We start from the raw sequence: 27,769 nt of genomic DNA on the forward strand, positions 1-27,769 counted from the left end.
CTGGTTTCCTTCACAAACAAACCAAACGACCAACACTGCTCTACTGTATGTCACGTAGACTATGTGGTTAGAATAAATAGTTCTGTAAAAAATTGTAGCTCCGTAACCTTGCCCCCATGTCGTTGTCTTTACAGGATACCCTGATCACATGGTCTTCTCAGAATTCCGCCGCCGCTTCGATGTGCTGGCACCCCACCTGACCAAGAAACTTGGCCGCAACTACATAGTGAAGGATGAGAAGAGGGTCAGTCTATTTTTCTGTGTGTGTGTGTGTGGAGCATAGCTGAGGTCTGTAGTGTTACATTAATAATCTGAAGAGGCCGTCTCCTTCCTGGCTGTCAGTAGCCCACTGACAGAGGAATAAACCTCCGTTAATCAGAGCTATTGTGATGACCTAATCAACATAGCAGAAGCAGAGACAGGAAGGAAAGGCCTTCTAATTGCACTGGGGTTTAGGGCTGAACTTATCAACTTTGTGAAATATATTGTCTACCCTGGAGGCTGTCTGCCTGGTGGTTTTACCCTAATGATTTTCTTAGGATAGGAACTCTCCACTGCAATGGTTTATGTGCGATGTAAATGGTGAGAGGGCCTAAAAGTATTTTAGTGTGACCCAACCTGTGAAGGGAGGATTGCTAATGAGGGTTCCACTCTGAGGTTAACTATCAATGAGGGTCAATTGTGTATTGGTCCCCTGAAAGAGGAGCCAGGCTGAAGTGAAATGGTGGGGAAAAGAACACAAAAGCTACTCTTTACAGAAGAGTGTGAGAGACTGAGCGAAGGTGGTACAGAGAGAGAAAAGCAGTCAGTGTCTCGTAGCGGGGTTTCTGTGGAAACGGCGTCAGACAAAAGGCCCTCAGTGCTCGGGGCTGCAGCTCCCCTCACAGTGTAATCTAGATGGGGCCTTTCAGGCTGGGGGCTCAAGTGGACCTGTCCACACCACCCAGGGAAAGGGACGGCAGAGAGACACACAGAGACCGACCGTAACACAGAGAGGGAGAGCTGCAGGTGGTGCCCCTCTGCAGAGGCTGTATGTGTTCAAGGCTACTATGGGGCCGAGACCACCACGGGGCCAGGAGGAACAAGCTTGGAGAAGGTGGATTCTGGAGGACGAGCTGTCTGGTCAGTTTTTGCCTCTCTCCCTGCACATGCTCTGTGTCCTTGAGAATAGAAGAGGAGAGGGTGGGAATCGGGCCGGATGTGTGAGGTAGAATGTGAAAGGACGACAGATCAGGATTCTGTCAATCTGTCTGATTAGAGGAGTGGTTGTTGGGATGCTGGGATTGTGTCAGTTGGCAGCTTGGCGGGACTGCTGTAGAGGGATAATCCGGGGGTAGAGGGGCAGGGAATGATCTGTGTGTTTGTGTGCGTTTCAAGGCGGTAGAGGAGCTGCTGGAGTCCCTGGACCTGGAGAAGAGCAGCTATCACATGGGACTGAGTAGGGTGAGTACCAATACTACCACAACATTAAAACACTTCACGCTTTGAATTAGTCACTGGTTAAACTACCTCTGTTCATATTTATATTGAGTGAAAATGGGTTATAGAAACCCAGAAAACAGATGTTGTCCCATGCATACAGTAGGTTTCTTCAACTTGTAGCTAAAGATTCCTCCTTCCACTTGTTTTTCCTTGAGGAATCCCAGTAACAATTCTGAGAGAGAACGTTTTCATAATGTTACCCGTAATTTCCCCCTAATGTTTAGGGGTCTAGTTTTCCGTTAGTTATATGGGAACATTCTATCTTTGTTAGCAAAAAACGTTCTGAGAACCTTTTTAGCATGTGTTTGTGTTAGGAGAACATTCCCTTAATGTCAAACAGAACTTATCTAACTAAGAACATGGTTACAATGTTAATGTTCTAGATGTGTTTTATGGGACGTTGCAAGAACATGCGTGTCCAGTTTTCTGAGGGTTTGAAGAATATTACATCAACGTTCTACCAAACATACACAGAACATGGTTGCCATGTTTTTAGAAAAATGTGTCTTTATTACACATTACACCTTGTAACTGTTGCCAAGCCCATCAAGGCCCTGATTGGTGAACCACTGATCCATTCACAGCTCTTTTTCTGCCTGTTGGCAAGGTTAGGGATACACACACAGTGCTTTCAACGTACGTATTTGACACCACATAAATTATTACATTGTGCATGGTAATTTATACAGTAATTATTATATGTCCTTACCTGGGATTTGAACTCACAACCTTATGGTTCACAACATTCATATATTTCTGCTACGTCACCATGTCTGTGTACATGATCAGTTATTTTAGACTATTCCAGGGGTGAAAGCAAGCTGGAATGGTCCGGTATGAACTACTGGCAAAATAAATAGTGGTGGTACGCCGTACCGGTAAAACATGAGCCTATCACAATAATGAAAACAGATTCCATGAAAACTGTATGCTATCACAGTATTTATCATTACCTCATGTCAGTCGCATGAACAATTTGTGAATAGTCTTGAAAACGTGTGGAATACGCTCAAAATGCGGTGTTTCAACAATAACACATTATTGCCAAGGCAAAGATAAGTGGTCGAGACCAAGACGCACATGGACAGCAGTGTATGCATCAATTGGAGTTACAAGACATGTGTAGGAGGCTTAGTGTAGGAGGCTTAATGAATGACAATCACTGAATATCATTATTTAGACGTGATGCCAGAATTATTTTAGTCCAGTAGCCTAATAGTTGGAATAGAAGTCTGGACACTGACTATAGGCCTCACATTGAGCCTATTACAATATTAACTTCTGAAGAAAGAAGTGTTCCCGGCCTACGTGCAATTTCTTTCAGCAGCATAAAAGCTGACCTTATTTTATTTTCAACCACATAAAATATGCGTCCAAGACTAACTAAAATATCAGAAACATGCAGGATTGTTTGTCACAATTTGTTCCTTAAATCCGGTCATGATTATGTCATTTGGAATTATCCCTGGTTTCTTTACGTCCTCGCTCCGTGACAGAAGCAGAAATGAAAGAGAACTTTACCGATGTCAACTAGATTGTTGATGATACATTGATCATTCTATCGATTTGGTGAGCATGGCTTTATTTCATATTCTAGACGAGTATCTAGTAATGACAGAAGAGAAGCTGCATGTATCTAATTATAGACAATTTGACTAACAGATAGCCTACCAAATGTCGGAAATTCGAAGCAGAAAAACATATTTTAATGAGGCTTAAAACGTATTTATTCCGCACCTCCTGTCATTATGCCATCCATGAGTAACGTGCGCAGGTAGCCTACATTAAGTGATAGTTTGACAATCAGTTAACATCATAACTAGCTGTGTTTATGCCACATTAAAAAGGGGAAGCTAATACATTTTAAGTTAAGACATCTTTACTATTAGGTCCATAGAGATCCTATTACATTAATATGGATACTGTATGTAATTACTGTATATGATCAAATAGATATGTGCATGCACACACAGCCCTTCATTTGCTGAAATAATATTTTTTGGTGTAAAAAAGAAAGTCTTGTTACTTTTGCCAAGCCAATCAAAGCCCTGATTGGTGAACCACTCATCCATTCATCTCTTTGTTTGGCAAGGTAAGGGAAACTCACACACACACACAGTGCTTTTAACAGAGTGCTTTCAACTTACATATTTGACACACACTTCTATTTGTGCATGTTCATTTATACAGCAATTATTATTCAACATGTCCTCTCCTGGGATTTGAACTCACAACCTCTTGGTTCATGGTACATTGCATGGGACGTTGTACTCCGATCTTCCTGCACTGCCACCATGTCCATGTCAGGTATCAGTTATTCTGACTAGTCTCTCATCATTGATTTGATTGACTAATTTCAGCAAATTAAGGGATTTCTGTATATGAGACCTCCCATGTGTGCATGCACATATCTATTTGATCATATACAGTAATTACATACAGTATCCATATTAATTTAATAGGATCTCTATGGACCTAATAGTAAAGATGTCTTTTAACTTAAAATTAGCCTCCCTTTTTAATGTGGCATAAACACAACTGGTTATGATGTTAACTGATTGTCAAACTATTACTTAATGTAGGCTACCTGCGCACGTTACTCATGGATGGCATAATTTGATTGAACTTTTATTTAACTAGGCAAGTCAGTTAAGAACAAATTCTTATTTACAATGACAGCCAAACCCGGACGACGCTGGGCCAATTAGGCGCCGCCCTATGGGACTCCCATTCACGGCCGAATGTGATGCAGCCTGTAATGACAGGAAGTGCGGAAAAAATGTATGTTCTTGCAACGTTCCCATAAAAACATGTTTAGAATATTAATATGTTTTGTTCTGAGAACATGGCGACCGTGTTCTGTGTATGTTTGGTAGGAGGTTTATGGAATAATTTCCTAACTCTCAGAAAACTGGACACATGAATGTTCTTGCAGCATTCCCATGAAACCTGTCTAGAACATTATCTTAAGTTCTGGGTAAGTTTTATTGGACATTAAGGGAATGGTCGCTTGGAAGCATTCCTTGAACATCACATGAACATTCCTATGAAAACGTTATTTAATGACCTAATGAGACTAATGTTGTGGGAATGTTTGTTGTTAGCGGGGATGTGTTTGTGACTCTGGGTGAACTGTCTGACAAGTGTTGCCTGTCCTGAAAGTCTCTTGGCTGGGGAGGATGGGTCTGAGAGGCATGCCTGCCTTCCAGCCTCACCGTGAGACGCACAATCATGTCTCCTTTGTATTCATGTCGTTATAGAGTAATTTCTGGCAGGTGATGGTCTTCGATGTTGTCTTTCGCCCTGGCACTTGTAGACTAATCACAGTAAACACTGCTTGGCACACTTCTGTTTAATCCCATCAGCTGAGAAGTGGCCCATAGCCAACAAGAAAGTATTGTAATTAAAAATGGTAATTTTTTGGGAGACAGCTGTTGTTGCCTTCGGGGTTTGGAGATTGAAATGGCCTTTGGAGTAGATTAGCACCAAGATGGTGGTTCACAAAGCATTCCAACTGTGTCCTAGCAACAGCAGTGGCCTCAGCAGAATGCCAATTAACAGCAGCACCAAATCTTCTCCTGACACTGGGTCCACCACACAACTCTCACTGTGGTAAACATTGCCACAACAGGAAGTCACGTCTCATGTCCGCTTTGATTTACCCATTCTGATCATAATATGACGCCGACACCCAGAGATCTCCTAACTTGTGGTTTTCTGATGTAGAGTTACATTATGGACAAAATGCATATGACAAACATGACTTTACTGTTTTATTTTGAAGCCAAATCCATGACATTATCCCTCTAACATTGCTATACAGTGTGTTTTCTGAACCCCTCCTCTTCGTATTGGTAATACAGTATATCCTGCTTAAGTAATAAAGGTGAAATAAAAAAATAAAAAAAGTGTTTGCCTGTTCCACCTACTGGTTCTTTCATGTATGCCAGAGAGGTTTGATCTTTTATAAAGCACTGGAGCCTGTCAACTCTCCCATCCCCATCCATCCTTCGCCTTTAAGCTGACTGACTGCCACCAGTCTTCACACTGTGCCTGACCCTGGCCTGATGATATCTCTCAGAGCGTATGTGAATGATAGGAGATTGTCATGTGACGGCACTTCTACTGGCCCTTTAACTCTGTTTCATCTTTGACCCGGCCAATAAGGACACAATGCTGACACTCTCTGGCAGAGATAACGGGCGCGTTCCAGCGGATCACTTTTGTTAAGTCGGTGACCATCGTTTTTCAGCGCCTTTCAAAGTCTGTTGCATTATGGGGAAGAATGACTGAAACAGGAGCTTTTGTGCGATTCATTTATATGGTGGAGTGATACAAATGAATGTGATATTTGAGGCTCTCTCACTGACTGATTGTACAATGTAGCCCTACACACATATGATTTCAGTTTGTGAGTGTGTGTTATGGGAGTTGGAGACGTATATTTCAACATTATAAATAAAAACTTTCATAAACAACTTTAGTTTCCGACTGTCGACTGTCAAAGATATACCTCCCCAACTTCCCTCCTCGACCTTCGTCTACAGTCGGTTGCTTTCACCTTACCACTCAAACACGCTCAATTACTTTATTACCCAATCTTCTTGGATTAAAGGGCCGTTGTCTTTAGACTACAGTGGATGGATCTACCTCTTTCTTGTTAATGTAATGTATTTGTGTAATAGGTGCTAAAAAGGCATACTCTCCTCAAGTCAATTTCAAGTCAATTATGTGACCGTTTTATTTTATTTAAGTCAGCTCCAGACTTGAACAAATGTGACTATATCTATTTTGCTTGATGATGAACTAAAAGGTGTGTACTTTCCTCCCCAGTTGTTCTTCAGAGCGGGGACCTTGGCTAAACTGGAGGAGCAGAGGGATGAGCAGACCAGACGCAACATCACCCTGTTCCAAGCAGCCTGCAGTGGGTACCTGGCCAGACAGGCCTTCAAGAAGAGGAAGGTAGGCATGACTCCACCACGGCTTCACTTCATCAGAAGAAAGGCAGGATATAAAGATGGAAGCAGGGAAGGAGACAAAGATGTACTGTGGATGTCAAGGCTATGACTGTGACTGTCCAATATGATCAGAAACTGTTTTATAGTTTGAAATCCAGGATTTATTTTCCATGATTTACATTGATAGTTTTTTGTTGTCGAGAACAGTTCAGTCTTCCTACTGTATATTGCCCCTGTTCCTGAAGTCTTTTTTTAGACTACGGCAAGCTCTACAGTAAACTCTACAGAACAATATTTTACTATTGATTTAGAGACAGAGAATACAACTTTCATGTGATCTAAAATAGAGAGATGTGGTTGCCTCGGGGTCTGGAGTGAAGGAGCCTGTTCCAGGTCCCATTTTAAAGGTTGTTTGCTCCGCCATAGGACTACAGCTAGTTCTGCTGTACATCTGTTGGCCTAACCCCACCCCCATCCCACCTGAATCACCCTGTCACTATCTGCACCAGGGACAGGGGGGTGACATGTCCCCCTTAATCACACTCTCATTGATCAGCTCTTTTTAAAAGCAGCCCTATTATACATGCCAGCATCTCCTTCTCCTCAGCTCTATCTCCTTGTCCCTCCATTAATCTCTCGCCACATGGTATGGGGCCATCTCTCTGGCGCTGATAGCATTTTTGCAGTTGATGTATGGAATCCAGCACTCCTCTCCTTCACTGTGTGATTGCGCTCTGAGTGAGCAGGCTGCCTTCATCTGGCCTGGCTAGAACTCAGTTCACTGGCTGATACACAACCACCCACAGGACATCACTACACTCACTGGCTGGTTCACCACCACCCACAGGACGTCACTACACTCACTGGCTGGTTCACCACCACCCACAGGACATCACTACACTCACTGGCTGGTTCACCACCACCCACAGGACATCACTACACTCACTGGCTGGTTCACCACCACCCACAGGACATCACTACACTCACTGGCTGGTTCACCACCACCCACAGGACATCACTACACTCACTGGCTGGTTCACCACCACCCACAGGACATCACTACACTCACTGGCTGGTTCACCACCACCCACAGGACATCACTACACTCACTGGCTGGTTCACCACCACCCACAGGACATCACTACACTCACTGGCTGGTTCACCACCACCCACAGGACATCACTACACTCACTGGCTGGTTCACCACCACCCACAGGACATCACTACACTCACTGGCTGGTTCACCACCACCCACAGGACATCACTACACTCACTGGCTGGTTCACCACCACCCACAGGACATCACTACACTCACTGGCTGGTTCACCACCACCCACAGGACATCACTACACTCACTGGCTGGTTCACCACCACCCACAGGACATCACTACACTCACTGGCTGGTACACAACCACCCACAGGACATCACTACACTCACTGGCTGGTTCACCACCACCCACAGGACATCACTACACTCACTGGCTGGTTCACCACCACCCACAGGACATCACTACACTCACTGGCTGGTTCACCACCACCCACAGGACATCACTACACTCACTGGCTGGTTCACCACCACCCACAGGACATCACTACACTCACTGGCTGGTTCACCACCACCCACAGGACATCACTACACTCACTGGCTGGTTCACCACCACCCACAGGATATCACTACACTCACTGGCTGGTTCACCACCACCCACAGGACATCACTACACTCACTGGCTGGTTCACCACCACCCACAGGATATCACTACACTCACTGGCTGGTTCACCACCACCCACAGGACATCACTACACTCACTGGCTGGTTCACCACCACCCACAGGATATCACTACACTCACTGGCTGGTTCACCACCACCCAGAGGACATCACTACACTCACTGGCTGGTTCACCGCCACCCACAGGACATCACTAGCTCCGTTTCAGCCATGTCTTTGTACTCTCTTTGTTTCCAGGAAGCATCCATGTGGCTTTAAGCTTTCTGAGAAATGGACATACGCTGCAGTATCTTCCCAAGGTGGCCTATGGGAATCATTTTTTAGCTAGTTGAGCAAAAAGCTGAAGTTTTTAGCCTTAATACATTTTTGTTATCTCTGCTTCTATTAAAGATTTGTGCTTCTCGTTTTGCCCTCATGACAAAATAAGCAGCTTTTGAGTAATGGGCATGTGGTGGAAATAGGAACCCGGGAAAGGCCAAGGTTTTCTCTTATTAAGTTCAAAGGCCATCGTTCAGAGACTGAGGGTGAGGAGCGCTTTATAATCCACTGGAAAGGGCAGGAAATCACCACTGAGGAACAGTGTGAAGGCTAACTGTACCATTACTAAATCCATTATTCGGGTCGCCTATTTTTTTTCTGAATGCTTTCTCCTCTGTTTCTTCTCGTACGTTTATCTTTAATAGAAAGATAAGATTCAATTGATTTTTTTATTGTAAAATCTTTGCCTCTGAACTGAAGTTCAGGTTTTTGTGAGGTAAGATGTAGTACTCAATTATGGGTGACAGCTAAGGTTCTGTGGTTTTTATCTGGTTAGGAGTGGTTGTTTCATATCAGTGTATGGAAACGGTTGTTTCTGTTCCAGTTGAAAAATAGAAGTCTAAGTCTGTGTAATTCTTGGTTTGGTGGTTCATTGTTCGCTGGAAATAATATCAGGTTTTTGACTTGATTTAACATTATATGAACTTTTTAGATAATGTGTTTGTAATGTTAAATAAAGTCATAAACATATGAAGTCATGACTTGATGAATATGATGTTAATATAATGTTCAATCAGGTCAAAAACCGGATATTATTTCCAGCGAACATTGAACCACCAAACCAAGAATTACTCAAATAACACTTTTTCTACTGGAACAGAAACAACCGTTTACATACACTGATATGAAACAACCACTCCTAACCAGATAAAAACCACAAAACCTTAGCCGCCCTAGATTAACTATAAAACAATTAGTTTTTCATTGCAAACCTCTTGAGTCTGTCTGGTTTAGTCAGTATAGTAATGATGATAGACCAGGCCATGTGCATTTCTCTGTCTGCTCTGAAAATATATAACATTTAACAAATATATGCAGTTGGTAAAAAAGTAGTTATTCCAAATGCACCAGCCCAAGAAATAGAAAAGTGTAATTGGAGGAATGCGGTGAAGTGGTATATTACTGTGCGAATCGAGTTCCCTCCTCCCTCTTTCCTGCCTCCCTCTCTAGCAGGAAGATTAACGGAGTGTGTCTCTATCCAGAGGCCTGTCTTATAATAATGATTGTATAATGAAACCCACTAGGGCTCTCACTCCGTCTTCCCCGTTCATGAAATTTGATTAGGCTTCCATAATGTCACTGTATGATGTATCCGTTCTCAACAGATGTGCCGTGGTTAGATGGAAATACACTCTGAGAGTGTTAGGAATGTGTTCTATGGCAGCGACAAACATACGAAAAGCCCATGGTGCTTGATAAGCGGCTGGCTGTGTCATAGAATGTCCTGTAACTTTTGATTGATTTATCATGGTTTCCAGAGCTTTTTGAAGTCGTCCCAGCATGACTTCATCAGGAATATATATCTCCCTTTCGAGAAGCAACAATTTCCCTTTTGAAAGTGTGCCTGTGTCTATCTCCTCTCTCTCTCTCATACAGTAGTGGAGGGAGGGCATATGGAAGACAGGATGTTTTCTTTTGAAACACAGCCCAGTCTTCCTCTGTGTGTTTTCTTTCCTCATGTATACCTCTGGGAGCCGGGGGGAATTGAACAGAGCAGCCGATGAGCTTCCTAATTAAGTGCTTGTTTTAAGTCAGGGAGTGCGCTGCTGAGTGGAAGCAGGTGGTGTGGGCGGGTGCTTCTCCTGCACCGTCAAAGTAGAGCTCAGTCTTCACAAACACAGCGCACACACACACACATGCATGCAGACCACACACACATTCACACACAGGTAGGAGAGAGACACACCGAACCAAAGCTATTACCCAGGCAATGACATCCACTCCTACCTAGCCCTACACTCTTACAAAAAAGGGTTCCAAAAGGGTTCTTCGGCGGTTCCCTAGACAACACCGTTTTTTCTAAGAGTGTAGATGATTATGTCAGAATCTTGGCCCACGATTCACATCCTCTCAACAGACTGACATACAGTAGACAGACAGACACCCTCTCAATATGAATAGCCCTTTGGTTATTTCTCTTCTGTTTGCCTCATTCATTAAGGTCTAAACATCACAAATTAGTCCTGTTGAATATGTCTGTCTGAGATTTGCTGAATGTAGCACTGTGTTACGGCTTTCATGGCGTAACAAATCCTAATTGGCCATAGAGGCTGACTTCGGGGCTGGGAATATTGTGTTGTCTAATTGGGTTTTGCCATAATCTGCCGCCACTACAAATGCTCATGCACAAGCTGCATGGAAATCGTGTAACACTTGGAATCGGCTTCCAAGATGTATTGATGTTTGATTTAATTCATCAAAAGAGCTTCCAGCCTTGGAAAATGGTCTGCAGCAACCCTCCAGAGAAGGCTGACTGATGAGGCCTGGCTGGTTTGCCGATGCTGCAACACATGATTATTGGATGTGTACATGTCCAGCCATCCTGTATGTCAATAACATGGAGACTAGGGCTAGGGTTTCTCAAGATCAAAAACGGCACGTTATTCAATAGCAAAGAGTAAATCACAGTGACGTTTAGGCTGATAATACTAATCTGATGAGATATTCATTCTCTATAGTTAGTGCGTTGAGTGGCTCTGCGTACTCTATTTCTGTAGTAGGGCTAGCTCTGCTGTACTGTACCTCCTCTGCACTGTACTGCTCTATGCTTCCACTCTCTCCTCTGCATTCACACTTTCTCAGCCCCATACGGTACAGTCCAGTACCATCGCACCCACTCTCTTTCTCTGTGTGCTGAACAGACCCACGACCTGGCCATCCGCTGCATTCAGAAGAACATCAAGAAGAACAAGGGAGTGAAGGGCTGGCCCTGGTGGAAGCTGTTCACCACCGTACGGCCGCTCATCGAGGTGCAGCTCACAGAGGAACAGATTCGAGGAAAAGATGTGAGTATCTCTGTCTCGCTTTTTGACTCTAAGCCTGTTTAGCCATCCAACCTCACCCACTGCAAATCTGCTCCATATGACTAAAGTAAGGGTTTTCATACTTGGAAATGTGTGATTGCACACCCACGACCATGAGTCAAGTCTCCAGAGTTGCTATATGATGTCAGGTGGGAGTGGTGAATATCTCCATAGTGTTGCACAGGATTCCAACATGGCTACCTCTGCTGTAGCTATTTTCTACTGTCTCTTTCCCGTTCTTATATTTGTGCTTGTACTGTATGTTCTCTTCCAGGAGGAGATCCAGCATCTGAAGGGCAAGCTGGAGAAGACTGAGAAAGAGAGGAACGAACTGAGACTGAACAGTGATCGACTGGAGAGCAGGGTGAGTCTCCTGGGGCCTTTCTTCTATGCACTGCATTCTGGGAGACAGTGTTTGCTGCAGGAGTAGTATAAAGTAACTCAGTCATACTGTCTTCATTCACCAGAAGCTGTGTCAGGTTATCAACTCAAACAGTCCACCTTTGTTCAATGTTTGACTCCGTCTGTGATAAGAAAAGTAGGCTGAGGATATGACTCTCGGGCTTCATAGGTAGCCTTTTGAGGGTGTGTTTGTAGTGCACTGTGACCGAAGATAGGCCAGGCCATGGGGAATAGACATTAAATACTGTGTGTGTGTTCCTCCAGATCACCGAGTTGTCAGCGGAGCTTGCGGATGAGAGGAACACTGGAGAGTCGGCCTCCCAGCTGCTGGAGACAGAGACGTCTGAGAGACTGAGACTGGAGAAAGACATGAAGGACCTACAGGTACAGACAGACTCACTCACTCTTGAGTGTCTGTACTTACACTAATGTTGTGAGCCTAAATAACAGGACAGAGAAGATGGAGCACGAACGTAACATTTAGTAGGGGGAGTATTCCATTTTCTGTCTACCTCTGTCTACCTCAGGCTAAGTTTGACTTGATGAAGAAGCAGATGGAGTGTATGGAGATGGAGGTGATGGAGGCTCGTCTCATCAGAACGGCAGAGCTCAACGGGGACATGGACGACGACGATGATGATGCAGGTGAGTTCTTCTGCTGCCCAAAAGTCTCTTATCCACACAAACCCATTGAATGACTATTCTGTTGTCATTATGGCTGAGGGAATGAACGGCATTATAAATATAAAAAATCGAATGAAATTGTATTTGTCCTTTGCAGTTAGATTTGGGTATGTCATTTTAGGTGAAAATTGGAAAAAAGGGGGCTTGATACTTGATAAAATGCATGAGAATGGAGCTACTGTATATACAGGGAATACCAGTACCAGATCAATGTGCAGCAGTACGAGGTACTTAGATATGTACATGAAGGCAGGGTAAAGTGACTAGGCATCAGAATAGATAATAATAAGAGGTGTAACCATTTAATGAACTATTTAGCAGTCTTATGGCTTGGGGGTAGAAACCGTCTCAGAGCCTGTTGGTCTTAGAGCAGATGCTGCGGTACCGTTAGCTGGACAATAACAGAGTGAACTCAGACACAGCCTGATATAGAGGTCCTGGATGGCAGGGAGTTCGGCCCCAGTGATGTACTGGGCTGTCTGCACCACCCTCTGTAGCACTTTGTGGTCGAGGGCAGTGCATTATCATACCAAGCGATGATGCAGCCAGTCAAGATCCTCTTGATGGTGCAGCTGTAGAACTTTTTGAGGACCCATGCCAAATCTTTTCAGCCTCCTGAGGGGGAAGAGGCGCTGTCTTGCCCTCTTCACGACTGTGTGGGTGTGTGTGGACCATGTTTAAGTCCTTAGTGACGTGGACGCCAAAGAACTTGAAGCTCTCAACCCACTCCATAGCATGTCTACTGGTATAAGACTACTGGTATAAGAGGTTACTCACAAATGACATCGGAAGAGTGGGTTGTAAGTTGTATTATGATCACCTTTGTTTTTCAGAGGCTAACAGACACAGCTTAGGGGCCAATGGTATGTAAAGCTGCAATATGTAACTTTTTGGGCGACCCGACCAAATTCACTAGAAATGCTCGTTATAGATCTATCATTCTCATTTGAAAGCAAGCCTAAGAAGCGGTAGATCTGTTCTATGTGCACTATTTCTATGCTTTTCCTTAAGTTTCCTACAATATTTGTGGTTATGGAAACTATATTTCACAGCGGTTTAGATGGTTCAATGAATCTCTACACAACACTTGCTTGTTTTGTCAAATAGTTTGCCTAATTTCAGTTTATTAGAAGTTTTGCAACCTGGTGCGATTTCTGCATAGTGCATCTTTAATAGTTCCAAACTGGTAATATGAGGGTATTGTGTGACTCATCCTTAGTACAATATTTGAGACTCCATACAGTAGGAAATTGGGTCAATAGTTGCATTATAATATAACTGGCCCATGAATTGACCGATCTTCTATGGATTTACAGCTGTGGAATTAAGATGCCCATTGTCAGGCCTGAGTCCTCTCTCTCCTCTGATCTTCTGCATTGAGTGAGGTGTCATGCTGTGAGTGTATTGTCCTTGAGTCTCTCTGTGCCCGTGAGTCAAGGAGCTCGAATACCCGGCCTCCATAAAGCCAGAGTGGGGAGGTTTCAGATAAATGAGAAAATAATCTTGTGGATCAGAGCCGGTGGCCCCTGGAAGCTGTCATTATACTATATATATGCAAATGTCTGTTCGTAATGGAAAGCCCCAGTGTTCCTGTGTGAAGGGGGAATGGACAGCCTCTCAAACGATAAGTCTGAGAAATGAACCTGGACCCGCCTCTAGTCTCTGCTGCTTTGGTGTAGATAGTCTCTGACAGCCACAGCTCTGGGCCAAGTTAAAGCTCTAGATTAGATCGATTAGATTAGTTTATTAGTCACATGCACAGGGTCACAGATGTAATCGCAGTGTACAGTGAAATTCGTATTCTCCGAGCTCCAACAGTATAGGTAAAAAAAAGAGAAGTGAATGATATTATAATAGTATTAATAATAATAATAATAAATGCACATTTACAACTGTAGCTATGCTGTTAGGTTCTGCCCTTCCAACATAAACCCTTACAGATTCCATACTCTGTGTTTTCAATGGTGTCAAGTCCATTTTTACATTAATCTCCTTGTAGTTGATGAATTTGTCATCTTCCCTCAGTAGAGACGATATCTTGAGGGATACTCTTGTTCCCTTGAACAGGAGTATTTCCTTTGTTTTCCTTTGTGTTATCAAGTTATGATGAAATGTTTAGTAGAAGTTTCCGTGTCTGTTGTTGGCAACGGTTGAATGTGAGACACAGAAAATCGTCTCTAACCTAATGATCCTCAGCAGCATCCACTGGCTCAGTCACATTGAGCCTCCATCCTCGTTCAGTCAGCCAATCTAGCATTAAAGGATTGGTCACTCCAAATGTCCCATGGTCTGTCTCCGTCACTCCCTGACCGTATGTACTGTCCTCGGTCTGTCTCTCAGGAGGAGAGTGGCGGCTGAAGTACGACCGAGCCATCCGGGAGACTGAGTTCACCAAGAAGAGACTTCAGCAGGAGTTTGAAGACAAGCTGGAGACGGAGCAGCAGAATAAAAGACACCTGGAGAGAAGGGTACAGCCCTGGTCTTACACTAATGCTTAATTCCATATTGTTCCCCGGTGTACTGAAGTGATGTCTCATACTGTATGATAGTAGAGCACTCAGACTGTGTGGGTGTGTGTGTGTAGCTGACTGACTTGCAGGCGGACAGTGATGAGGTGCAGCGCTCTGTGCAGCAGCTGAAGAAGAAGTGTAGCAGATTGACAGCTGAGCTGCAGGACACCAAGCTGCACCTGGAGGGCCAGCAGAGCCGCAACCACGACCTGGAGAAGAAACAGAGGAAGTATGTACACGCACGCACACTTGCAGGCACACACACTGATACACAATGGTAAAGCCTTCATTCACCAGCTCTGGTTATTTAACACTGACTATAGATATAAGAGACGGTCACATATAGCACTAGATGACTTACCATCCAAAGAGGGAGAAGTGATGAACCTGTTTCTTTGTCTGCTGAAATGTCCTCACTCTCACTAGGTGACCTACCTAGGATACTACTACACATTTCTTCATTTGAACAGAGAATAGAGACTGGCTGTAATCTGTGGAATTGCATTAGCCAAGGGAATGAGTCAGACTTTTAGAACTTGAGAGGTTTGTGCTGTGACAGAATGTGATCTCTCCCCTGGGGCTAATTGAAGATGCTCTGTGGGAGTAATCATTTTCAGCTGTGCAAAGCCGAGGACGGCTCCTCTTAGAGAAGAAAAAGAGAATTAAGAGACCTGACAGTTCAGAACACTTCACAATTCAGCTGAACACTCCTAAGTATAGCTGGCCCAGACTATTGAATAGAACATTATGCTATTGTAAATTAACAGGCCACTCATAACATTTAAAGGTGAGTGCTGATAATGAGGTTAAAATGGAAGCTATACTGCTAGCTATAGTCCTCAGTGGGATGAGAGGAAGTGAAATAGTTTTTTATTGCAATGAATTCAGTTGTAAATGATTTAACTCAACAAATGGCCCTGGTTAAATATTTGATCTTAGGAGAGGTCTTGAGGCTGTATGACGGCCTGCCAGTAGTGTAACATGAGTGTTGTGTGTTGCAGGTTTGACTTGGAGCAGAACCAGGCCCAGGACGAGGTGCTGAGGGAGAAGAACCTGAGAGAGAAGCTGTGCCGGGAGAGAGACATGATGACTGGGGAGCTGTTCAGTCTGCGCCAGCAGCTGCAGGTACCAGCTGGACAAGGATGATAGATCATAATGTTATCGTTGCCCCTGGGAAGACCATGTTCTCCATGTCCTCTGTATGTGTGGCCTGGTCCAGGAGTCCTCTGAGTATCTCTGTCTCTTTACTACCCCCTGCCTACCTGCTTGCCTGTCTGCAGGACAAAGACATGGAGCTGTGTGCCGTCCAGCTGAAGGTGGAGCAGCTGGATGCGGAGCTACAGGACCTGTCCTCCCAGGAGTCCAAGGACGAGGCGTCGCTGTCCAAGACCAAGAAGACCCTCCGCGACCTGGAGGCCAAGGTCAAAGACCAGGAAGAGGAGCTGGACGAGCAGGCCGGGACCATCCAGATGCTGGAGCAGGTAGTGGAGGAGGAGAGGAGGTGAAGAGGGGAACAATACAGAGCCCTTATAGTAGTTGCTGGTCTATAACAGTCTATTTGTGTGTGTCCTTCAGGCCAAGCTGCGTCTGGAGATGGAGATGGTGAGTCTGCGGCAGACCCACTCCAAAGACATCGAGAGCAAGGATGAGGAGGTGGAGGAGATCAGGCAGTCCTGCAGTAAGAAGGTATGGAGGCCTGCTTACACTCAGCACACAACTCTATTTTCCACAGCAGTCCTATTTGTGTTTTATCAGCTATGCATAACCTCCCTACTTTAGAAAAACAACATGCCGACCCATGTCAAGTATACAACAGCTCTGACAGGCACTTAAACTAACACATACAATAATGTGTAGGCAATCGTGTCAAATTACGCTGCACTCTGAAATCCTATCTTGACTACCTTAATTTCCCCAATAGCAACAAGTCATGGCAACCATATCTGGAAATGACTGTTGACGTGATTTGTTGTCATTTGGAATGTTTTGTTTACGTACTTGTATAATTCTTTATACATTTTTACCCACAGTAATTTCACATTGACAGTCAGGCATTTAGTGCCGCATAGAGTATGACATTGATCCCTCTGAGGGGTGGCCAGTCCTATTCTGGCTGTGCCGGGTGGAAATTATAACAGAACATGGCCAAGATGTTCAAATGTTTATAGATGAACAGCAGGGTCAAATAATAATAATCACAGTGGTTGTCGAGGGTGCAACAGGTCAGCACCTCAGGAGTAAATGTCAGTTGGCTTTTCATAGCCGATAATTCAGAGTATCTCTACTGCTCCTGCTGTCTCTAGAGAGTTGAAAACAGCAGGTCTGGGACAGGTAGCACGTCCGGTGAACTGGTCAGGGTTCCATAGCCACAGGCAGAACAGTTGAAACTGGAGCAGCAGCACGACCAGGTGGACTGGGGACAGCAAGAGAGAGAGAGAGAAAATACTTAATTTAACACAGGACACCGGATAGACAGGATAAATACTCCAGATATAACAGACTGACCCTAGCCCCCCGACACACAAACTATTGCAGAATAAATACTGGAGGCTTAGACAGGAGGGGTCGGGAGACACTGTGGCCCTGTCCGACGATACCCCCGGACAGGGCCAAACAGGCAGGATATAACCCCACCCACTTTGCCAAAGCACAGCCCCCACACCACTAGAGGGAAATATTCAACCACCAACTTACCATCCTGAGACAAGGCCGAGTATAGCTCACAAAGATAACCCCACGGCACAACCCAAGGGGATGGCGCCAACCCGGACAGGAAGACCACGTCAGAGACTCAACCCACTCAAGTGACGCACCCATCCTAGAGATGGCATGGAAGAGCATCAGTTAGCCAGTGACTCAGCCCCTGTAATAGGGTTAGAGGCAGAGAATCCCACTGGGGAGAGGGGACCCGGCGAGCCAGAGACAGCAAGGGCGGTTCGTTGCTCCAGTGCCTTTCCGTTCACCTTCACACTCCTGGGCCAGACTACACTCAATCATAGGACCTACTGAAGAGATGAGCCTTCAATAGAGACCAAGTCTGCGTCTCTCACACGGATAAGCAGACTATTCCATAAAAATGGAGCTCTATAGGAGAAAGCCCTGCCTCCAGCTGTTTGCTTAGAAATTCTAGGGACAGTAAGGAGGCCTGCGTCTTGTGACCATAGCGTACGCGTAGGTATGTACGGCCAGGACCAAATCGGAAAGATAGGTAGGAGCAAGCCCATGTAATGCTTTGTAGGTTAGCCGTAAAACCTTGAAATCAGCCCTTGCCTTAACAGGAAGCCAGTGTAGAGAGGCTAGCACTGGAGTAATATGATCACATTTTTTGGTTCTAGTCAGGATTCTAGCAGCCGTATTTAGCACTAACTGAAGTTTATTTAGTGCTTTATCGGGGTAGCCGGAAAGTAGAGCATTGCAATAGTCTAACCTAGAAGTGACAAAATCATGGATACGTTTTTCGGCATCATTTTTGGACAGAAAGTTTCTGATTTTTGCAATGTTATGTAGATGGAAAAAGCTGTCCTTGAAACAGTTTCTTTGTTCGTCAAAAGAGAGATCAGGGTCCAGAGTAACGCTGAGGTCCTTCACAGTTTCATTTGAGATGACTGTACAACCATCAAGATTAATTGTCAGATTCAACAGAAGATCTCTTTGTTTCTTGGGACCTAGAATTAGCATCTCTGTTTTGTCTGAGTTTAAAAGTAGAACATTTGCTGCCATACACTTTCTTATGTCTGAAACACAGGATTCCAGGGAGGGCAATTTTGGGGCTTCACCATGTTCCATTGAAATGTACAGTTGTGTGTCATCTGCATTGCAGTGAAAGTTAACATTATGTTTCCGAATGACATCCCCAAGAGGTAAAATATATAGTGAAATAAATAGCGGTCCTAAAACGGAGCCTTGAGGAACACCGAAATTTACAGTTGATTTGTCAGAAGACAAACCATCCACAGAGACCAAGTTTACGGAGTCTACTTATCTTCTTCCTGGCTGTCTCTGTCTGTATGTCCATTCTACAGCTGAAGCAGATGGAGGTACAGCTGGAGGAGGAGTATGATGACAAGCAGAAAGTCCTGCGTGAGAGGAGAGAGCTGGAGACCAAACTGCTGTCTGCCCAGGACCAGGTACTCCATCACACTGTTACTGATGTGTGTGTGCTCATCACCCCGTCATTGTAAATAAGAATTTGTTCTTAACTGAATTTCCTAGTTAAATAAATAAAATAATTAAATATACATTTTTAAATCACTCTGACAGGCTGTCTACACCGCTCACGTCGCTTTGCAAAATAAATGTAGAAATCTATATTGTTCAATTATTGCACCCACACTGCTTGCGCGCGCCAACGAGCTTCTGCATTGCCATGGGCTAACACGGAACCTAAACCAGCTGCACGCGTGCGCCATCATGCTTAAATGTATTTTGTCCCCCCACATCAAACGCAATCACGACACGCAGGTTAAAATATCAAAACAAACTCTGAACCAATTATATTAATTTGGGGACAGGTCGAAAAGCATTAAACATGTATGGCAAATTAGCTAGCTAGCTAGCTTGCACTTGCTAGCTAATTTATCCTATTTAATTAGCTTGCTGTTGCTAGCTATTTTTTCCTGGGATATAAACATTGAGTTGTTATTTTACCTGAAATGCACAAGGTCCTCTACTCCGCCAGTTAATCCACACATAAAACAGTCAACCAAATCGTTTCTAGTCATCTCTCCTCCTTCCAGGCTTTTTCTTCTCTTGACTTTATATTGCGATTGGCAGCTTTCATAAATTAGGTGCATTACCGCCACTGACCTCGTTCGTCTTTGTCACCCACGTGGGTATAACCAATGAGGAGATTGCATGTGGGTATCTGCTTCTATAAACCAATGAGGAGATTGGAGAGGCAGGACTTGTAGCGCGATCTGCGTCACAAATAGAACTGAATTCTATTTAGCCCTTGGCAATGCAGACGCTCGTTGGCGCGCGAGAGCAGTGTGGGTGCAATAATTGAGTAATATAGATTTCAAACTGTATTTTGCAACGCACGCGACGCGAGCGGTGTAGTCAGCCTGTAAAATAGAAGTCAGTTCTACTGAATTGGTGAAATGACCCAGAGACTGTTTGCGTGTTCATCTCTAGGTGGGCTGCAGGGACGTGGAGACAGAGAAGAGGCTGAGGAAGGACCTGAAACGCACCAAAGTGCTACTGGCTGACGCCCAGATCATGCTGGACCACATGAAGAACAACGCCCCCAGCAAAAGAGAGACCGCCCAGCTCAAAAACCAGGTACACCAGCCTACATTACACTACATGGCCCGTCTTGTTAACATCAGGTCAATCAGGTGCTTCAGTGACATTCTCAGCTCTTCTACTACAAATAGTCCTGTCAAAAATGTATCCTTCCGATCAAGGACAGGGTGTTACATTTAGTGATTTCTGAAGATTTCTTATTTTCCCGGACCTTGACCTTCTAATCCTCTCTCCCCCTCTCTTCCTCCACCTCCGCTTCCTCCTCCTGTTATATATCCATTCACAGCTGGAGGAGTCAGAGTTCACGTGTGCGGCGGCGGTGAAGTCTCGTAAGGGCATGGAGATAGAGATCGAGGACCTGCACATCCAGATGGAGGACGTGGTCAAAGTCAAGATGTCGGTGAGTGAGAGCTCCCTCAGCTGTCCCGTCTCAATATAAGAGGATTCCCTACCATTATAGCTGCCTAGTGTGAACTGCACACAGAGTACGGAGTACGTCCACATCCTGTGCTGTACTTCAATATCCTTTTAAAAGGGCTTACAGCCTCGTTAAATCAGTAAAGATAGCCATTTATCTAGGTAAAACATACACTGAGTATGCCAAACATTAGGAACACTTTCCTAATATTGAGTTGCACCCCCCCCCATTTTGCCCTCAGTACAGCCTCAGTTAGTTGGGGCATAGACTCTACAAGGTGTCAAAGGATGCTGGCCTATGTTGACTCCAATGCTTCCTACAGTTGTGTCACGTTGTCTGGATGTCTTTTGGAGTGGTTGATCATTCTTGATACACACGGGAAAACTGTTGAGCATGAAAAACCCAGCAGCGTTGCAGTTTGACACAAACCGGTGTGCCTGGCATCTGCTACTATAACCTGTTCAAAGGCACTTTTGTCTTGCCCATTCACCCTCTGAATGGCACACACACACAATCCATGTATTTGTATTTATTATGGATCCCCATTAGTTCCTGCCAAGGCAGCAGCTACTCTTCCTGGGGTCCAAACACACCAAAGCACGCACCCACATTGCATATAAAACAACAGATAAAACAGGGAACTATGTTCGTACTGAATGAGCTAACGATAACAGCACATCATATAACATCCCTAGACCACCACATATCCACAACACAAAATGTTCAATACCACAATGTGTGTCTGTACTTTTGTGGGTGTCTCAGTTGTCTCGAGGCTTAAACATCCTTCTTTAACCTGTCTCCTCCCCTTCATCTATACCAGTGGTTCCCAAACCTTTTTTTAGTCCCGTACCCCTTCGAACATTCAACCTCCAGCTGCATATACCCCCTCTAGACCTGGGTCAGCGCACTCTCAAATGTTTATTTTTTTCTATCATTGTAAGCCATACACACTATACAATACATTTATTAAACATAAGAATATGAGTTAGTTTTTGTCACAACCCGGCTTGTGGGAAGTGACAAAGAGCTGTTACAGGACCAGGACAAGAATTATAATATAATAATAATCAATTATTTTGTTCTTTATTTAAACATCTTACATATAAAACCTTTTATTTGTTCATCACAAATGGTGAATAACTCAACACAGGTTAATGAGAAGGGTGTGCTTGAAAGGATGCACATAACTCTGCAATGTTGGGTTGTAATGGAGAGAGTCTTAAATCATTTCCCACACACAGTCTGTGCCTGTATTTAGTTTTCATGTTAGTGAGGGCCGAGAATCCACTCTCACATAGGTACGTGGTTGCAAAGGTTATCAGTGTCTTAACAGCGCGATTTGCCAAGGCATAATACTCTGAGCGCAGCCCAGTCCAGAAATCCGGCAGTGGCTTCTGATTAATTTCAATTTTCACAGAACCGCTTGTTGCAATTTCAATGAGACTCTCTTGTTCAGATATCGATAAAAGGACTGGAGGCAGGGCATGAAATGGATAACCAATCCAGTTGTTTGTGTCATCCGTTTTCCGGGAAAGTGTCTGTGTAATTGCGCACCCAGCTCACTCGGGTGCTTCGCTATATTGTCCTTAAGCCTGAGTTAATTTGCACACAAAAAATCATACAATGATGGAAAGTCCTGTGTGTTGTCCTTGTTAATGCAGACAGAAAAGAGCTCCAACCTCTTAGTCATGGCCTCATTTTTGTCCCGCACATTGAATATAGTTGTGGAGAGTCCCTATAATACTTGATTAAGATTATTCAGGTGAGAAAAAACATCACCTTGATAGGCCAGTCGTGTGAGAAACTCGTCATCATGCAAGCGGTCAGACAAATGAAAATTATGGTCAGTAAAGAAAACTTTAAGCTCGTCTCTCAATTAAAAACAGAAAATAAACGAGAGTTCAGGGGTCTTGCTTTAACATCAAGTGACGTCGGGAGCAACTGCTTGCACGCGCTTTACCATTCCACTATGTCTCCCTGTCATGGCTTTTGCGCCATTAGTACAGATACCAACACATCTTGACCACCAAAGTCCATTGGATGTCACGAAACTGTCCAGTACTTTAAAAATATCCTCTCATGTTGTCCTGGTTTCCAGTGGTTTGCATAAACGTCCCGGACATATAGCAGGAGCTGTGCCAGGCCCTCCACGTCTGTGCTTCTTCACCTGCATTGCTTGCTGTTTGGGGTTTTAGGCTGGGTTTCTGTACAGCACTTTGAGATATCAGCTGATGTACGAAGGGCTATATAAAATAAATTTGATTGATTGATTGATTGTTGACACATCCAGCTGTAACGCCAATAATTCACTGGCTTGTATGCGAAGCAGTAATTGTTTCAAAACATCTCCTGGCATGTCTCTGATGTGTCGTGAAACAGTGTTGTTTGATAAAGTTATTTTGGATATTTTCCCCCAGCATTATCCCAGACATATTCACGGCAGCAGGAAGAATTAAGTCCACCACAGTAGTATGGGCCTTGCCTGTCCAAGCCACTCGGTAGCTCACCATATAAGACGCTTCTATCCCCTTCTTTCTTCTTCTTATTTTTCTAAATGTCATGTTTCGTTTCTAAATGTCTGCGCAAGAGTGAAGATTTCCCGCAAGAGAGTGACGTTTAGATTGGATGTTAATTATTTGACTAGGCTACCTGTAATTGACATTGTGTTGTTATTTCACTTAACACTAAATGTTAAATGTTATTTTTGGCAGTGAAATTGGGCTACTCAGGCGAGGGGAAAAAACCTCACCCAAATGTATAACTGGAAATATAAATGTACTGTTTAAAAATAAAATGTGAATCTCATTTTTATTTGGCGTACCCCCGACAGCATTGCGCGTACCCCCGTACCCCGGTTTGGGAACTGATCTACACTGATTTGAAGTGGATTTTTAACAAGTGGCATCAATAAGGGATCATAGCTTTCACCTGGATTCACCTGGTCAGTCTGTCAGGGAAAGAGCAGGTGTTCTTAATGTTTTTTATACTTCGTGTTTATGTGACAGGAACCATTTCTGTCCATGCAATTTTAATTTAATTGAACAGAAATGCAGATTGGTATATTCTAATGAGATTGCATGCTTGATGACCCTGTTTATTGTAGTGATACACAATCGACACATTTTTTTGTTAAGGAAATCATTCCGTTTTTGTGTAATTACAGCGCTTTACCCCATTTTTTACACAACAAAACCAAACAGTGTTATTAAAAACAGTAGGAGAGCCTGTCGTTTCTTTTACTCTCCCTTTCACACAGGGTAGACTATTTTAGTGTGTGTTAAAACACTGCCACGAATATGCACAAATCCCCCCCCATCATCATCATTGACATTTGAGTTTTTCCTGGAAATGGCCCATTTCTCGATTATGTGCTAATGGTTTAATTAGCATTGTTGATGTTTTTTATGTCCTCATTAATGCGTTCCATAATCACTTCCCATGAGAGTGCTTTCTGTGTTTTAGAGGAAATTGCAGGAAGAGAGTGACACTTGTGGTCCTCTGGGGACAGAGAGAGGACAGAGAGTGACCCTGTAGAGCTGCTAATTGGTGTGTTTATGGCTATGAAAGGTATTTTAAATGTCTCCAGTTTGGGATGGCATACTAAGAGGCTGGGTGTCTTTCCCTCCAGAGTAGATCTGATGATCTGCCTTAGGACACTAGTTCCAAGCTAATACATGGTGCATTGGCCACAAAGGTCTGTCTGCAGGTCTAAATGACCCAATCCGGTGTGATTATAGTAAATCACACTAATCCACTACCAGGGTCAGGCCACAGGTAGATAGATATCCATTAGATGACTGGCCAGCTGTTGACCATTGATTACGTTCACTGGCTCTGGTTGAAAAACAGCTCAGCTGTTAAAGTTTGACTTTCTCTTTCTTCCCCTCTTCCTCTCTCTCAGCTTGAGGAGCAGGTGTCCCGCCTGCAAAGGGAGAAGAACGACCTGCAGTCTCGTATGGAGGAGGACCAGGAGGACATGAACGAGCTGATGAAGAAACACAAGGCTGCCGTCTCCCAGGTAACCCTGCCCCTGAACAGCTTCTGGTCTGTAGACCTGCACTAGAACTATGACACACACTGTACATCCCTCTCAGCTACACAGCTTCTGGTCTGTAGACCTGCACTAGAACTATGACACATACTGTGCATCCCTCTCAGCTACACAGCTTCTGGTCTGTAGACCTGCACTAGAACTATGACACATACTGTGCATCCCTCTCAGCTACACAGCTTCTGGTCTGTAGACCTGCACTATAACTATGACACATACTGTGCATCCCTCTCAGCTACACAGCTTCTGGTCTGTAGACCTGCACTAGAACTATGACACATACTGTGCATCCCTCTCATCCATATTTCATTTTTAAAAAATAACTCAATACAGTAATATGAAATCTATGTAAAACATTTACATTTGACATTTTTGCTCTTATTCAGAGTGACTTACAGTAAGGGTATTCATCTTAAAATGAAGATGGCTAGGTGAAACAACCACATATCACAGTAAAATATACAGGATACGAGCAGCAGGTAGCCTCGCGATTAAGAGCGTCGGGCAAATCCCCGAGCCAAGTAGGTGAATAATCTGTTTGTGCCCTTGAGCAATGAAGCTCCTGTAAGTCTCTCTGGATACGAGTGTCTGCTAAATGACAAATACAATGCTAAAAAATATGAACATTCCATTTGAGATAAACGATGTGTCTGTGTGTTTGTGTATATATAGCATTTTGCAAAAAAGAAATAGAACATTTCAGACATCTCAAATGTAGGAATTAAAAATGTGACGACAGTAATATTTTACACACACCTGAAGGTACGCATAATAATTGCTGATGAAAAAACACAAATGTAAAAAATTGGTGGATATAGTGTTTTGGAAGTAAACTTCAAATACTGTAACTATCTCTGTGTGTTTGTGATGTGACAGTCTGCCAGAGACCTGGCCCAGATCAGTGACCTGCAGGCCCAGCTGGAGGAAGCCATGAAGGAGAAGCAGGAGATCCAGGACAAGGTAACTACACACTGCCATGGCTGCCTGCCATGGGAGCCCCAATCCCCCTGCCTGCCCCCCACCCATCCCCATCTACTCACACATTCACCAGCCACTCAGAGGACATCATGCCCTCAGCACAATCATACAGGTTGTCCTACACCTACAGCTACACCAGCACATTCACCTGGAGAGGATCAGAGCTCTGTCTGTCTGCTTGCAGCCTGATCTTACCCCTCACTCTGCTTGCTGTAAGGGAGTTTTAAGAGCTGCCACCAAAGGCAGCGATAGATGGCTATCTATCTATCTATTGTATCTATCTAAATCCTGTAGCCCTGCAGTGATTAACAGATCCACAATGAGAGGAACACTGTGTTCTTTAATGACATGAAAGGCCAGCTCTAAATCCTCCTTCTCTCAGATGCAAAGCTCCTCATTAGGAGCCCTGGTGCATTTTGGGTACTTTTAGTTAGTGTATGTCTTTCATCCTCTTATCAGATATGAGAAAAGTCTTAAGACGAAACAAGTTTGCAAAGCATTGATCTTATTCCCCTCCACAAAGCTGTGCAGTGGGATCTGTGATCGTTATTTAGGTCTGTAGAGGCTACTGGGGTTATCCTATCCTCGGCTTATTGGCTATTCACATCAGATAATACTAGCATTTGAGGCAACAAAAATGCTGGCTAGATTCCCAACATTTCAGCCAGGGGGGATGCTATTCACAATGCAGATGAAGGGAAGAGGTGAATGTATTTATTTTGGGCACAAACACATATCTGTTGAATGCAGGCCTAGTATTGATTATAGAAGAATTAGAGGGAGGGTTGCATAGGGCAGAGTGGAGGTGTTCAGTGTGGTGTAATCAGTACTTCAGTATGTCACTGTGTGTGTGTTGCCCCCCTCCAGTTGCAGTCCCTGCAGAGCCAGCTGGAGTTCCAGGAGCAGTCCATGGTGGAGAAGTCCCTGGTCAGCAGGCAGGAGGCCAAGATCCGTGAGCTCGAGACCAAGCTGGAGTACGAGAGGACCCAGATCAAACGCCTGGAGGTGAGACGGGGGAGGGAGGGAGGGAGGGAGGGAGGGAGGGAGGGAGGGAGGGAGGGAGGGAGGGAGGGAGGGAGGGAGGGAAGGAAGGGGAGAAAGAGTGAGAGGGGGAGAGAGTAGGAGGGAGGGGGAGAAGGAGGGAGTGAGTGAAGGAGTGAGTGAGTGAGTGGGTGGGAGGGAGGGAGGGGGAGGGGAAGAAGGAGAGGGGGAGGGAGGGAGGGGAGAAAGGGAGAAAGAGGGGGAAAGTGTGGGGGAGAAGGAAGGAGGGGAAAAAGGAGAGAGTGAGTGAGTGAGTGATAGGGGTAGAGAGTGGGAGGGAGGGGGAGAGAGTGAGAGGGAGGGGGAGGGAGTGTGTGTGTGAGAGCAAGAGAGAGGGGCTTGTATGTGGGAGGTAGAGGGCAAGCTGTGAGGCCACATTTTGGGTCATTGAACAAATGCTGTGAGGGAAATATATTTTACGACAGCCATACTATCTTTCTCTGGCCAGCTGTGATTTCTGCACACCTGAGCTCAATTGGAAATTCTTAGTGACCTCAATTTGACCCTTCTCCAACTACATTAACCACACCAAAAACCTCAAAGTGAAATGTGCTCACTGCTCAGGCACCTATGCTGGATGTCTCAGCTGTGTTCTATGCGGTTCTGACCCAGTTCCATCTCCTCGTCCCCAGAGCCTTACAGGTCGTCTGAAGGAGAACCTGGAGAAGATGACGGAGGAGAGAGACCACCGCGGTAATGGAGAGAACAGGGAGAAGGAGCAGAACAAACGCATACAGAGACAGATGAGGGACATCAAAGAGGAGATGGCTGAGCTCTCCAAGAAGGAGGCCGAGGCCAGCCGCAAGAAGCATGAGCTGGTAAGGAAGAGGGCCCAGTCAGCAGAGTACTGACGTTTGGACTGGACTCTCCTTGTTAGGTCATACAGGGCTAATATCCTCATTTAGGGTGGGGATGTCTTGGTTTACAGGG

General features: G+C 44.5%; 1 protein-coding gene across 19 annotated transcripts in view; it reads left to right on the forward strand.

Moving 5' to 3' along the window:
• The window catches only part of LOC110533873 (unconventional myosin-XVIIIa), a 106,589-nt gene that overhangs the window by 65,878 nt on the left and 12,942 nt on the right, over nucleotides 1–27,769 (forward strand). For 18 of the 19 annotated variants that reach the window (XM_090186612.1, XM_090186620.1, XM_090186621.1 and 15 more), the window contains 19 exons: nucleotides 135–244; nucleotides 1,378–1,443; nucleotides 6,316–6,444; nucleotides 11,347–11,490; nucleotides 11,783–11,872; nucleotides 12,175–12,294; nucleotides 12,438–12,555; nucleotides 14,935–15,062; nucleotides 15,179–15,333; nucleotides 16,106–16,229; nucleotides 16,385–16,585; nucleotides 16,680–16,790; nucleotides 19,127–19,231; nucleotides 20,238–20,384; nucleotides 20,635–20,748; nucleotides 24,671–24,787; nucleotides 25,697–25,780; nucleotides 26,666–26,803; nucleotides 27,472–27,657. In XM_090186612.1, the coding sequence (XP_090042738.1) occupies nucleotides 135–244; nucleotides 1,378–1,443; nucleotides 6,316–6,444; nucleotides 11,347–11,490; nucleotides 11,783–11,872; nucleotides 12,175–12,294; nucleotides 12,438–12,555; nucleotides 14,935–15,062; nucleotides 15,179–15,333; nucleotides 16,106–16,229; nucleotides 16,385–16,585; nucleotides 16,680–16,790; nucleotides 19,127–19,231; nucleotides 20,238–20,384; nucleotides 20,635–20,748; nucleotides 24,671–24,787; nucleotides 25,697–25,780; nucleotides 26,666–26,803; nucleotides 27,472–27,657 (2,387 nt within the window). Of the gene's footprint in view, nucleotides 1–134; nucleotides 245–787; nucleotides 1,123–1,377; nucleotides 1,444–6,315; nucleotides 6,445–11,346; nucleotides 11,491–11,782; nucleotides 11,873–12,174; nucleotides 12,295–12,437; nucleotides 12,556–14,934; nucleotides 15,063–15,178; nucleotides 15,334–16,105; nucleotides 16,230–16,384; nucleotides 16,586–16,679; nucleotides 16,791–19,126; nucleotides 19,232–20,237; nucleotides 20,385–20,634; nucleotides 20,749–24,670; nucleotides 24,788–25,696; nucleotides 25,781–26,665; nucleotides 26,804–27,471; nucleotides 27,658–27,769 lie in introns of those variants that run through there. The other variant, XM_090186626.1, reaches the window with a different exon arrangement.

This window comes from Oncorhynchus mykiss, chromosome 10 (genome assembly GCF_057628025.1).
Source record: "Oncorhynchus mykiss isolate SJ-2025 chromosome 10, ASM5762802v1, whole genome shotgun sequence".
NCBI classification, from domain to species: domain Eukaryota; kingdom Metazoa; phylum Chordata; class Actinopteri; order Salmoniformes; family Salmonidae; genus Oncorhynchus; species Oncorhynchus mykiss.